The 11,776-nt window shown below is 59.8% G+C and overlaps 2 protein-coding genes across 2 annotated transcripts; one reads left to right on the top strand and one right to left on the bottom strand.

Annotated features, from left to right (window-relative positions):
- Positions 1–32: 32 nt before the first annotated feature.
- Positions 33–6,276, bottom strand: TMEM198 (transmembrane protein 198). Its single transcript, XM_036857265.1, has 6 exons — positions 6,174–6,276; positions 5,836–6,055; positions 5,318–5,522; positions 2,524–3,099; positions 1,268–1,470; positions 33–912 (listed from the first exon to the last, which is right to left on the bottom strand). Exons 3-6 carry the CDS (start codon positions 5,481–5,483, stop codon positions 775–777), a joined length of 1,083 nt encoding a protein of 360 aa, XP_036713160.1. The 5' UTR covers positions 5,484–5,522; positions 5,836–6,055; positions 6,174–6,276; the 3' UTR covers positions 33–774.
- Positions 6,277–6,418: 142 nt separating this feature from the next.
- Positions 6,419–11,315, top strand: CHPF (chondroitin polymerizing factor). Its single transcript, XM_036857263.1, is given in 10 exon segments — positions 6,419–6,960; positions 8,012–8,585; positions 9,096–9,275; positions 9,607–9,624; positions 9,626–9,670; positions 9,672–10,068; positions 10,071–10,108; positions 10,110–10,209; positions 10,212–10,516; positions 10,518–11,315. Coding segments are annotated over 10 exon segments (2,325 nt in total). The 5' UTR covers positions 6,419–6,646; the 3' UTR covers positions 10,872–11,315.
- The last annotated feature ends 461 nt before the right edge of the window (positions 11,316–11,776 follow it).

Raw genomic sequence — 11,776 nt, 5'->3', positions numbered from 1 at the left:
GCCACCAAAGACCACCACTCCTGGCAGAAGCCTCACAGTTTGGCACGTTTATAAAAGATGTCAAACAGGGTGGGGTGGGGGGGAGACAGAAGCATGAGGTGTCCAGGGTGGCATGACCGACACCAGACATGCACCGTGCATTTAAGCCCCTCCCCCAGCCCCCTTCCCTAACCCAGCCCAGAGCAGCACCCGCCCACCCCCATTCCCTGCCACTGCCCTCAGGCTGGTGGCTTGCAGAGGACAGGGGACCAGGGTGAGGGCTGCTGCAGTTTGCCCCATGGACAAGGACAAGAAGTCTTAGATGAGTCCGGCTGAGAGGTGGAGGCGATAGGGGAGGAAGGTAGACCTCCTCCGCTTAGACATGCAGGAGAGTAGCCCATGGGACCCCAGCAGTGGGAGAGGAAGCAGGGCCACCCTCGGAGAAGCCCTACCAATCAGAAATCTAAGGCAGGGGTCCCAGTGTCCTCTCCAAGCCCACCCCTCCACGCACGCACACACAGGCGACACACTCACAACCCTGAGCACACCCCAGCGGGGCTCACACTCGCGTCCCTCAGGAGCCCCTCGGGAGCTTGGGCGGAGGCTCTCCCCTCAGGCCAGGCCGAGCCTGAGATAGGTCCTTCCTTCTGGCGGCCAGGCCATCCCTCTCCAGGGTGGGGAGAGAGACAGCCAAAGGCCACAGGGCCAGGTGGGCTGAGTCATGGCCCAACGGGCCTCCCCAAGCTGGCAGAGCTGGTGACCGATGAGTGTAGGCGGGCAGGAGCAGAGAGACTGCTATACCCGCATGGGGGGCCCAGAGCAGGCCGTCAGCGGTCCCCGGGACCCGTACTCATAGTCTGCATCTGTGGGCGAGGCCATGAAGGAGCTCAGCGAGCTCCCTGTCTGCCGGTCCCGGAAGCTCTGGATGTAGCTCTGTGGGAGAGTAAACACAGGTGTGAGAGTGCCACTGCAGAGCCCTTCCCTGAAAGCCACCCAGGCAGACATCCTCAGCCTGCACTGTCACAAGCCTGAGACGCATCATGATCTGCTGTCAGCCTAGGACCTCACCACAGACCAGAGTCCACAGCACTGAGACGCTACCCCGCACTATACCTCATTAAAACTCGCTCTCAGGACACCTCTCCCCCACCCATCAGGCTCCCAGTACAGGGGTTACGATGGGTGGACAAGCGCTAGGCCTTCTAGACAGTGACCAGCCCCTGGGGAAGGCCCAGTCCTCCTTGGACAGAGTCTACAACACTCCCTTCTCCCCACTCGGGGTGCTCACCGGGGAGAGGATGTCTCCGTTGAAGCGTTTGATGGGCACTGGCCTGCGCCGATAAGCAGGGTCAGGGGGCCCAGGCCTTGGAGGAGCCCGGGGGCCTCTAGGGGGAGGCCTTGGGGGTCTCTTCTTGCGCCGCTTCTCCTTGCGCTCTTCCTGCTGCCGAATCCTCATCAGCTGCACACGACGGCGCTGCCGGCTGATGACCACTGTGAAGGGGTGGGCAGAGCAGGGTCTCAGAGGCCCACGTGCCTCATCTCGCCCAAGCCTCCCCATCCCTTCTAACCTGAGGGCTCCAGGCTCCCAGATTCCCCTCATCCGAAACCTCTCCTCCTTTACTTTCCTGGTGTCCCACCTCCCAGATGGGACTTCGCACAGTTCTTTTCTTCCAAAGGTCTTTATGGAAGCTTCCTAGACTCTAGGTGCCTGCTTCCCAGCTGCTACCCCTCTCCCAGTCTGGAGCCATAGGTGACTCACCTAGACCAGCCATCATCATCTCTCGACTGGACAACTAAGCTGCCTCCTCACTGGTTCCCCTTCTATGCCTGCCTTCCCTGATGCTTTCTACACTCAGCAGCCAGAATGAGCATCCCAAATGCTAAATTAGACTATATCCTCCCTCCTTTAAACCTCCAGTGGCATCTCACCACCCATCTAATGAAATCCAGAGTCCTCATCATGGCCCACGGTGCCCACACAATCGGCATCCCTCACCCACCACTCCCGCCCGACTTCCTCAACAGGCCAAGCTCATTCCCTTCGCCCTTGCTATTCCCTCTTCCCGAGCTCTTTGCATGGCTGGCCCCTTATCCTTCAGGTCTCTGCTTAAATGTCACCTCTTCCAAGTGACCTTCCTTGGCCACCCTGTCTGTATTTCACATCACTCTGCACGTCTCTTTCATATCACTCCACACAATGGGAATTATCTTGTTAATTTGCGTGTCTAGTGTCTGTCTCCCCCACCCTGAATGCAACCCCATCAGGGCAGGGGCCCTTTCTGTTTTGTCTCTGTTGCATCCCCAGTGCCTGGAATGGGCTGGCACAGAGCCGCTGCTCCATCTGTTGTTGTGGCAGGAATGGTGGCACTGAAGTGCCCATCCGGGCACTGAAGCTCCCAGACCCGGAGCCGGTCAGCTCTCTAACTCAGCTGAGGCCTTCCGCTGCTGGTGTGTACAGCTCCTTCCCCCATCCACCGTCGCTCAGACCCACCCCACCTCAAGCACCCATTTCTCTCACGGCCACCCTGGCCTGTGCCTCCTCACCTTCCGTGTGGGAGTCCCGCTCGGCGGTCACCCGCCACTGCACCAGAACGCCCAACAGGCTGAGCAGGGGCCAAAGTGCCAGCAGGGCCCAGCTCCGCCAGCAGAGGGGGGGCACGGGGGCGGCCCGCAGACGCTCCACCGCGTAGCGCCCCAGCAGCAGCAGCTCGGCAAAGTAGTCGGCAGCCGTGGCGATGAGCGCGGCACCCGTCACGGCGGTGGCCAGGGTGGTGAGCGGGCGGGGCCAGCGCAGCGTGAGCAGGGCGCAGAGCAGGCCGCCCCCCAGCAGCAGCCCCAGGGGGCCCCAAACAGAGCCTGGCTGGTAGTAGGGCGCGGAGCCCAGTAGGGCGGCAGCGGCGAGCAGTAAGCCGAGCAGCAGCCCTACCAGGAAGAGGCCCACGCTGCGCACCAGCATGGCCACCAGCCCGCAGAGCAGCCCGATGCCCAGCGCGATGCCTGCGCTCGCCCCGGCACTCAGCTGCGTCTCCAGCACCCGCTCTCGGTAGCACAGCAGGAAGATGATCACCGAGCCAAACAGCAACCCAGTGAGGAAGAGTACTGCCTTGAAGCAGCGGTAACCTGGAAGGGAACAGCGGCTAGTGAGAGCCCAAAACGAGGTCACTGGGCTGGAGGTAGGAGGTCAGAGGGGTCAAGGACAAGGAATCCCAGGGGAACCAGAGGCAGGCCACTAAGATCAGAGAATTGGGGGTCATTGGGGTCCTGAGGGTGGCAGTGAAGGGACCACTGGGGTCAAGGACGATCAGAGAAATAGGTCCTCGGGAGTCACTGGGAAAACAGAGCGGCAGTCATTGAGATGAGTGCTGGATTTCTGAGATAGCGACGGATCACTGGAGTCAAGGGCGACTCAGTAATAGGGTCACTGGGGTCTTTGGGATCATAGAGGTCAGAGAGAGAGGCCCCTGAGGTCACAAGTGGATCAGCAGTAGAGTCACTGGGCTCTTTCGAGAGGGATTGTTCAGGGTGATGAGGCATTTGGAAGTCAGAAAGAACTCAAGAGGTGAGGTCACACGGGTTCAGAAAGATGAGGTCTTTTCAGGTCAGGGGAACTGACGGATGTGGAATCATTGAGAGTATGAAATGGTTTCTGAGCGAGGGTAATACTGAAGCCAGAGAAATGGAATCATTGAAATCATGGTGGCGGCAAACAGATGATGGGGTCGTAGGGATTCCCCTATGTTAGGAGTAATAGAGGGAGTCAGAGGGATGGAAGGTAATGAGATAGCTGGGGGGTAGTTAGGGGTCACTGGGGCTTACAAGGAGTCATAGGGGGTCAGAGAGGATTATCGGGGGAAATAGTGGCTGTGGTGTTTCAGAAAAATGGAGGTTATAGGGCCATTAGGCCCATTAAGGGTACCTGGAAGTGTGAGGGACTTGTAGATCCTGAAAAGCTGAGAAGATGGAAGTCAGAGATGGGGGTCAGAGGGTCAGGGAGAGCCAAAGAGAAAGGTCATAAAGAGGAGAGTCCGTTCTAAGAATGAGGGGAAGCATTGGAGTCCAGGAGGTTCTGGGGTCAGAAAGAGGAGTAGGGCATGCACAAGGGCTCAAAGAGTCCAAGAGCCCGAGAGTGGGAGCCTCCAAGAAGGGTAGGGCGTCAGGGAAGCCCAGGAGAGGGAATGGCAGGCTGCACTGAGCAACTGTAGAGGGAGTGGGTAGGAATAGTGGAGGGGGCGAGGTCACAGAGACTCCTTGGAGACCCAGAATGTGTCCTGAACCCTTAGAGGGGCTCTTCCCCCTGCCCACTCTGCAGTTGTTTGGTCCAGAGTCTGGGGGTGGAAGTGGAGGGACCATCTGGCTCCCATCCCTGCCTACTATCCAGCCATTCGAGGGGGAGATGTAAAGGCTGCCGAGCACAAGTCCTGCCCCACTTCTGCTCAACCTGGAACTCAGACCTCCAAGCCTCCTTTTCACTTCACCCAGCCACCTATAATGCTCTGCCTGGAGGCGTTCCTTGGATGCCCAGCCCATAAAGCTCTCCTTTACCTGAAGTTCGGTACCTCTTGCTGTAGAGTCACTGGGCACTTACTCCACTAGACCATCTGGCACCTTGGTGCAAATTAGAAATAGTTGTGCCTTCCTCTAGGCAAAGCAGCCTTGTGCCAAGGTCTAGAGTTTGGCAAGTAGAGCATGGGCTGGATTTCAGCCCCCACTTGCCTTTCCAACTCAACTCCCTTGTGCATCCTGGACAACTATCCACAGCAGCCCCAATTACTGGAGGCTGACTTGTACACACATCTCCATGTGTGTGACTCTAATATGTATCATTTAGCTTCCTGTAATATGTATCACAGATGTGAATGTTCCAGAAGTCTCTTCTTCATCAGACAATATGCCCTGTGGTAAGGGACCACGTTAACTCACCCTCCTAAATGTTTTCAATGCCTACCTAGCACAGTGACCTAAACACATCTTCACCACAATAGCTATTATTTATTGAGTACTTACTAATTCTCACAGCGCCCCCGCCCCCCGTGTGAGACAAATATCTTTGTTCCCACTGTTCAGATGAGAAAACTGAGGCTTAGAAAGGTTAATGTGCCCAAGGCATCATAATTAGTAAAGTGCAGAACCAGGTTCAAATTCAAGCATGCCTAATTCAAAACCCTGTGTTCTCTAGGATCTAGAGTCTAAATTATCTACAAACGTGTGGGATGAAAAAAAGAGAAACGAAAGCTAGTTCATGGTAGTGGTAAAGTTCTAAAGAAGGTTTGGGGTGCCTCAGGAAAATAACTTGAGGAAACAGTGGGGGGCCCGAGTGAGGAATGAGATGGGGTCTCACCGAAGAAGCAGTAGACGACTCCAAACAGACAGCACATGATGCAGACGAGGGCTGGCAGTGCCTGGTACCTGCGCTCCAGGGGCTGTTCGCAGGGTGCACCCCAGAAGGCATCATCTGGCTCGGGGGGCAGCAGCTGGAACCGAAGTGTCGCCGCAGTGCCCGGCATAGTGCTGGGAACAGTAGGGAGTCACCCTCCCACGTCAGCCTGACAGAGAGGAAGTTGGGGTCAAGGAGGAGTCCTGGGTCTCCACCAGGATGAGGGTGAGAATAGGAGTGGAGAACTAGGGAAGGACACAGTGGACAAAGGAGTGGTGCCCACATCACACAGCTCTGGAAGCATCCCTGAAGTAAGGGACAAAAGACAAAGGAGGGGAAAAGTGCCTGGCTAGAGGGAGCTGGGATGAAGAAGTTAAAAGGGGGACTGGGTTGGGGGGAGATGAGGGCAGCGTGCTGCCGGTGAGGAGGCAGCCAGGAGACCGGTCTGTGGGCGGCTAAATCGGGGATTGTCCAAGATCTACCTGGGCTGGAGGCGACCTGAGCTTCTGAGCGAAGGAGGCTCTCCGGCCGGGGTTGCCGGGCGCCAGAGGCTCCAGCTGACTGGTGTCCGGTAAAAGTCCGCGGTGAGGGGAAGGGGGCTGTTGGGCCGGAGGGACCGGTCCCTGCGCGGCGGCGACGCCGCTCCGCCTCCAACACCGGCTGGCACTCCAGTCCCGCGACGTCCGGGCACTTAGGCTGGGCCTGGGGAAGGGAAAGGAGCAGGAGTAGGGGCTCGGGCTGCCCCAGAGCCGCGGCCCCATGCCCTGAGCCCGCCCGCGGCCTTTGGTGCTGATGGACAGCTCCGGCCTCTGCTCCTTACGTCACTCAGGGCGCACCATCCAGGCAGGGGCGGGCTGCTTCTGACGTCACACAGGACGCACCAACCACGCCGGAGGGAGGTAGGGGACTCCGCCCCCGACGTCTGCCTCTCCCGCACTGAGGAGGGGGCACTTCCGGGGGTCCTTCCCCTTTAACCTCCCCCTTCTCCTCCCTCTCCGGTAGCCGGAGCCCGAGACCCCACCCCGGGGGCGGGGCCCTCCCAGTGACACGTCGGACAGCGGCGGCCTCCGCTGAGGCTCCCGCGCCCAGCGCCGGGACCCTGCGCGGTACCGAGCGGCAGCTGGAGGGCGATCGGAACGCGGCGCAGGGGATTCGGCTCGGCGGGGAGGGAGGGGGGCCCGCCCGCTTGGCTCGGGCCCTCCGGATCCGCCCCCTCCCCGGTCCCGCCCCCTCGAAGCCTCCTCTTGCTGCTCTGGGGCTGCTCCAGGGCCGGGGGCCCGCGGTCCGGGCGCCATGCGGGCATCGCTGCTGTTGTCGGTGCTGCGGCCCGCAGGGCCCGTGGCCGTGGGCATCTCCTTGGGCTTCACTCTGAGCCTGCTCAGCGTCACCTGGGTGGAGGAGCCTTGTGGCCCAGGGCCGCCCCAACCCGGAGATTCTGAGCTGCCGCCGCGCGGCAACACCAACGCGGCGCGCCGGCCCAACTCGGTGCAGCCCGGAGCGGAGCGCGAGAGGCCCGGGGCCGGTGCAGGCGCCGGGGACAACTGGGAGCCGCGTGTCTTACCCTACCACCCCGCACAGCCTGGCCAGGCCGCCAAAAAGGCCGTCAGGTAGGGATCAGACTCGCCAGTCCCACCCCCCGGGAACCGGCTGGGACGGACGCGCAGTGGAGGCCGCCAGGGGCTGGGTCAGGCCCCGGAAGGAAGGGTCTGACCGGCCAGGAAGTCTTTGGGCCCCGATAATTTCCGACGGCCCTGCTTCCCAGGGAGGTTTGGAGCCCATCTGAGGCCTCTCTGGGCCCCATCCAGGCCTGGGCAGAACTTGCCCACCTCTGCCCTAAACCTGCTTGACCCCATGGACCCCCCCCAGAGGTCCTCATAGCTCCCTGGCTCGGTGTTAGGTTTAGAGAAATGACTAGTATATAGAGTGGGTGCATAGAGAGAGGGAAAGAGAAAAGAGAGAACTAGGATTACCTGTATCTCTTGTTCCTGGGTGGGCACCTGGGGGAGGGGGGGTGGAGGTTTGTGGGAAAAGGGTGATGTACCCATTCCATTAATGCCTCTCTGCCTATGAGTTGAAATAATTTCTCCGAAGTAACACCGAGTTCAAATTCCAGTTCTGCAACTTACCTTCTGTGTTACGGAAGGTAAGTTTCTGGAACCCCTGAGCCCCCCCCCCCCAAACACATTCACTGCATCTCTATGCCGTTTATTCTGTTACATCATTTACGTGATGTATTTGTGGTATAATGGCATATTATTTAGAAATAAGTGTATACATGATGTGTGGAGCACCTATGTGCCAAGCATTTGGCTAAGTGCTTTAAAGAGATACAATCAGCCCCATTTTACAGATGAGGCTACCCAAGGCTCGGATGGGTTTAATAACTTGCTCAAGGACTCAACCACTAAGGAATGAAACAGGGAATCAGACCCCAAATATATCTCTCATATCTGCATGGATAATGCCATCTCCCAAAAGCACTATGGTAAGGCCAGTATTTCCCTTAAATACTCGTGATCCCTGGGGGAGAGTTGTTATTCTATCATAAATGAAACAGGCCCAAAGAGGACATGACCTGCCGGAGCCTGTGTATGCTGCCCTCTACCTGCCCTGTTGTCTTTTTAGTAACCTTGTGCCATCTTCTTCCCCCACCCCCAGGACCCGCTACATCAGCACAGAGCTGGGCATCAGGCAGAGGCTGCTCGTGGCGGTGCTGACCTCACAGGCCACGTTGCCCACACTGGGTGTGGCTGTGAACCGCACGCTGGGGCACCGGCTAGAGCGTGTGGTGTTCCTGACAGGCTCGCGGGGCCGCCGGGCACCACCGGGGATGGCCGTGGTGACGCTAGGCGAGGAGCGGCCCATCGGGCACCTGCACCTGGCACTGCGCCACCTGCTGGAGCAGCACGGCAACGACTTTGACTGGTTCTTCCTAGTGCCCGATGCCACCTACACCGAGGCGCACGGACTGGCTCGCCTAGCTGGCCACCTCAGCCTGGCAGCCGCTGCCCACCTCTATCTGGGCCGGCCCCAGGACTTCATCAGTGGAGAGCCCGCCCCAGGCCGCTACTGCCACGGTGGCTTTGGGGTGCTGCTGTCACGCACACTGCTGCAGCAGCTGCGCCCCCACCTGGAAGCCTGCCGCAACGACATCGTCAGTGCGCACCCGGATGAGTGGCTGGGCCGCTGCATCCTCGATGCCACCGGGGTGGGCTGCACTGGCGGCCACGAGGTAGGAAGATAAGCCACCCCACTGGTGCCTCCTGTCTGGGCGTGTGCACTTCCCCCTGAGAGGCAGAGGGGGTGGTTGGAGATATGGGCCTGGGTTTCCATGCAGTTCTGTCATCTTCTATCCCTGTGACCTTGGGTAAATTACTGAATCTCCTGAGCCTCGGTATCCTCATCCATACCAATGGAAATAATTTTTTCTCAGGGCTGTTATAAGGATTAGAAAAAATAAGGGAGCCTTGCACATACTAGGTGTTTGGTGTTGGCCATTATTATTTTATTTGAGCCCCTGGACAGCTCTGAGATAGGATGCATGCCCGTTTCACAGATGAGCTAGCAGAGGCTTGCTCAAGGTCACACAAGCTCACAACTGGTCAAGATAGACTGAAGCCCACAGAATTCTGACCCCAAGTCCACAGCAGGTCATAGGATGGAGGGATGAGACACAAACTATGGGGTGGGGGTGGGGGGGCGACTCTCCCCTCATGTTTCCCACTTCCCTTCCTCTCCCCAGGGAGTCCACTATAGCTACCTGGAGCTGAGCCCTGGGGAGCCCGTGCAGGAGGGGGACCCTCGTTTCCGCAGTGCCCTGACAGCTCACCCTGTCCGTGACCCTGTGCACATGTACCAGCTGCACAAGGCTTTTGCCCGAGCTGAACTGGAACGCACATACCAGGAGATCCAGGAGTTACAGGTATGGTCTGGGCTGGAGGTGGGGGGGTGAGGGCATCCTGAGAGGTCTCAGAGATCCCAGGGAAATACAAAATTAGCACAAGAATCACAGAACAAACCTGCTTCCCAGTCCCTGTCTGCTTCTACCTTTTCTCTGGAGCCTCTCCAGAGACCCCCATTTAAGTCTTAGGCTGCCTCCATCTGGGGAAAGAATAAGTGGGGGCCCTGGGTGGCAGAGGTGGCAAGGGACTGGGAACCTGTCCTGAGTGGCACCTTCTGCCTGCCCAGCCCCCCAGCTGTGTGCTGGCCCCTGTGGGTCTATGCCTCGCTCATGGCCTGTTCCCTCCAACCAGTGGGAGATCCAGAACACACAGCCGTCTGGCAGCGGATGGGGAGCGGGCAGCCACCTGGCCCGTGGGGCATTCCAGCGCCGTCCCGCCCGGCCTCCCGCTTTGAGGTGCTGCGCTGGGACTATTTCACAGAGCAGCATGCTTTCTCCTGCGCTGATGGCTCGCCCCGCTGCCCACTGCGTGGGGCTGACCAGGCTGATGTGGCCGATGTTCTGGGGGCAGCCCTGGAGGAGCTCAACCGCCGGTACCACCCGGCCCTGCGGCTCCAGAAGCAGCAGCTGGTTAATGGCTACCGACGCTTCGATCCTGCCCGGGGTATGGAGTACACGCTGGACTTGCAGCTGGAGGCATTGACCCCCCAGGGTGGCCGCCGGCCCCTCAACCCGCCGCGATGCATGCGCTCCGGCCCACTGAGTCGCGTGGAGATCTTGCCCGTGCCCTATGTCACCGAGGCCTCGCGTCTCACGTGTTACTGCCACTGGCTGCAGCCGAGTGTGACCTGGCCCCCTGGCTTCCTGGAGGCCTTCGCCGTGGCCGCACTGGAGCCTGGCGATTCTGCGGCCACCCTGACCCTGCTGCTACTGTATGAGCCACGACAGGCCCAGCGGGCGGCCACGCCGATGTCTTTGCACCTGTCAAGGCCCGTGTGGCAGAGCTGGAGCGGCGTTTCCCCGGTGCCCGGGTGCCCTGGCTCAGCGTGCAGACAGCCACACCCTCACCGCTGCGCCTCATGGATCTGCTCTCCAAGAAGCACCCACTGGACACGCTGTTCCTGCTGGCCGGGCCAGACACGGTGCTCACCCCGGACTTCCTGAACCGCTGCCGCATGCATGCCATCTCTGGCTGGCAAGCCTTCTTTCCCATGCACTTCCAGGCCTTCCACCCGGCCGTCGCCCCACCCCAGGGCCCGGGACCCCCCTGAATTAGGCCGAGACACAGGCCGCTTTGATCGCCAGGCGGCCAGCGAGGCCTGCTTCTACAACTCCGACTACGTGGCGGCCCGAGCGCGGCTGGCGGCGGCCTCGGAGCAGGAGGAGGAGCTGCTGGAGAGCCTGGATGTGTATGAGCTGTTCCTGCGCTTCTCCAGCCTGCACGTGCTGCGGGCGGTGGAGCCCGCGCTGCTGCAGCGCTATCGGGCCCAGACGTGCAGCGCGCGGCTTAGCGAGGACCTGTACCACCGCTGCCGCCAGAGTGCGCTCGAGAGCCTCGGCTCCCGCACCCAGCTGGCCATGCTGCTCTTCGAGCAGGAGCAGGGCAACAGCACCTGACCCCGCCCTGCACCCCTGAACCCTGGCAAGGCGGTGCCCCGCCCCGCTCTTCCCCAGCCACCCGGAGCCACCTGCCAGCCTCGCAGGACAGGGCTGGCCGCAGCCTCAGACCCCAGGGCAGCCCGCTGGCCCCCTCTCTCTGGCTTGGGGGACCCTTGGGCTTAGAGCAAGCCTGGAAGAGGTACCCTTGGAGCCACCCCTTTCTGCCCCAAACCCGGTCTCCCTGCCCTCTTGACGCTGCTGATTCAGGCTGTGGCCTCCGAGTATTTATGCAGTGCAATCTGCCTGACGCCAGCCCCACCTCCTAGGGTCCCCTGGGGGGCTGGGCTGTAGATGAGTTGTTGGAGAAGGGGGGGAGCTGAGAGAGGAGGGGCGGTGTCGCCCAACCTCTCTCCTCTGCAGTCCTGATGAAGCTCCCTGCCTTTAATAAACTGGCTGAGTGTGGACTAGTGGTTCTTTTTTTTTTTTTAAAGTATTTATTTATTTGGCTGCGCCGGGTCTTAGTTGCAGCACGTGGTATCTTCATTATGGCATGCGGAACTTTAGTCGCGGCGTGCGGCCTCTTTTAGTTGTGGCATGTGGGATCTAGTTCCCTGAACAGGCATCGAATCCGGGCCCCCTGCATTGGGAGCACAGAGTGTTAACCACTGGACCACCAGGAAGTCCCGGCTAGTGATTCCTGAGTTTTTGAAAGGCAGGCATGGGGACAGGGAGGGCTTTGAGGATGGAGGCTCCTTGTCCTGGCTGGGGCCTGTATTTCCTTTTCCCAGGGACCGAGTCATGCATATGCCCAGCCCCACCCCAGCTCCCAGCTTAGTCACATATCCACACAGAGAATTCTTTATGCCTCTTTATTCCCAACTTTGTCAGCACTTTATAAAACCAGACTGGAGGCAGAGAGGCCT

This window comes from Balaenoptera musculus, chromosome 7 (genome assembly GCF_009873245.2).
Source record: "Balaenoptera musculus isolate JJ_BM4_2016_0621 chromosome 7, mBalMus1.pri.v3, whole genome shotgun sequence".
NCBI lineage: Eukaryota > Metazoa > Chordata > Mammalia > Artiodactyla > Balaenopteridae > Balaenoptera > Balaenoptera musculus.
The sequence above is the reverse complement of the archived record's forward strand: the minus strand, read 5'-3'. Positions and strand labels throughout refer to the sequence as shown.

Bases quoted from the DNA above. Each gene is read 5' to 3' on its own strand.
- TMEM198 (XM_036857265.1), bottom strand. From the start codon at position 5,483: ATGCCGGGCACTGCGGCGACACTTCGGTTCCAGCTGCTGCCCCCCGAG. The intron at 3,100-5,317 runs GTGAGACCCCAT...GTTCCCTTCCAG, and splicing joins AGTCGTCTACTGCTTCTTCG to GTTACCGCTGCTTCAAGGCA. The intron at 913-1,267 runs GTGAGCACCCCG...ACTCTCCCACAG, and splicing joins ACGGAGACATCCTCTCCCCG to AGCTACATCCAGAGCTTCCG.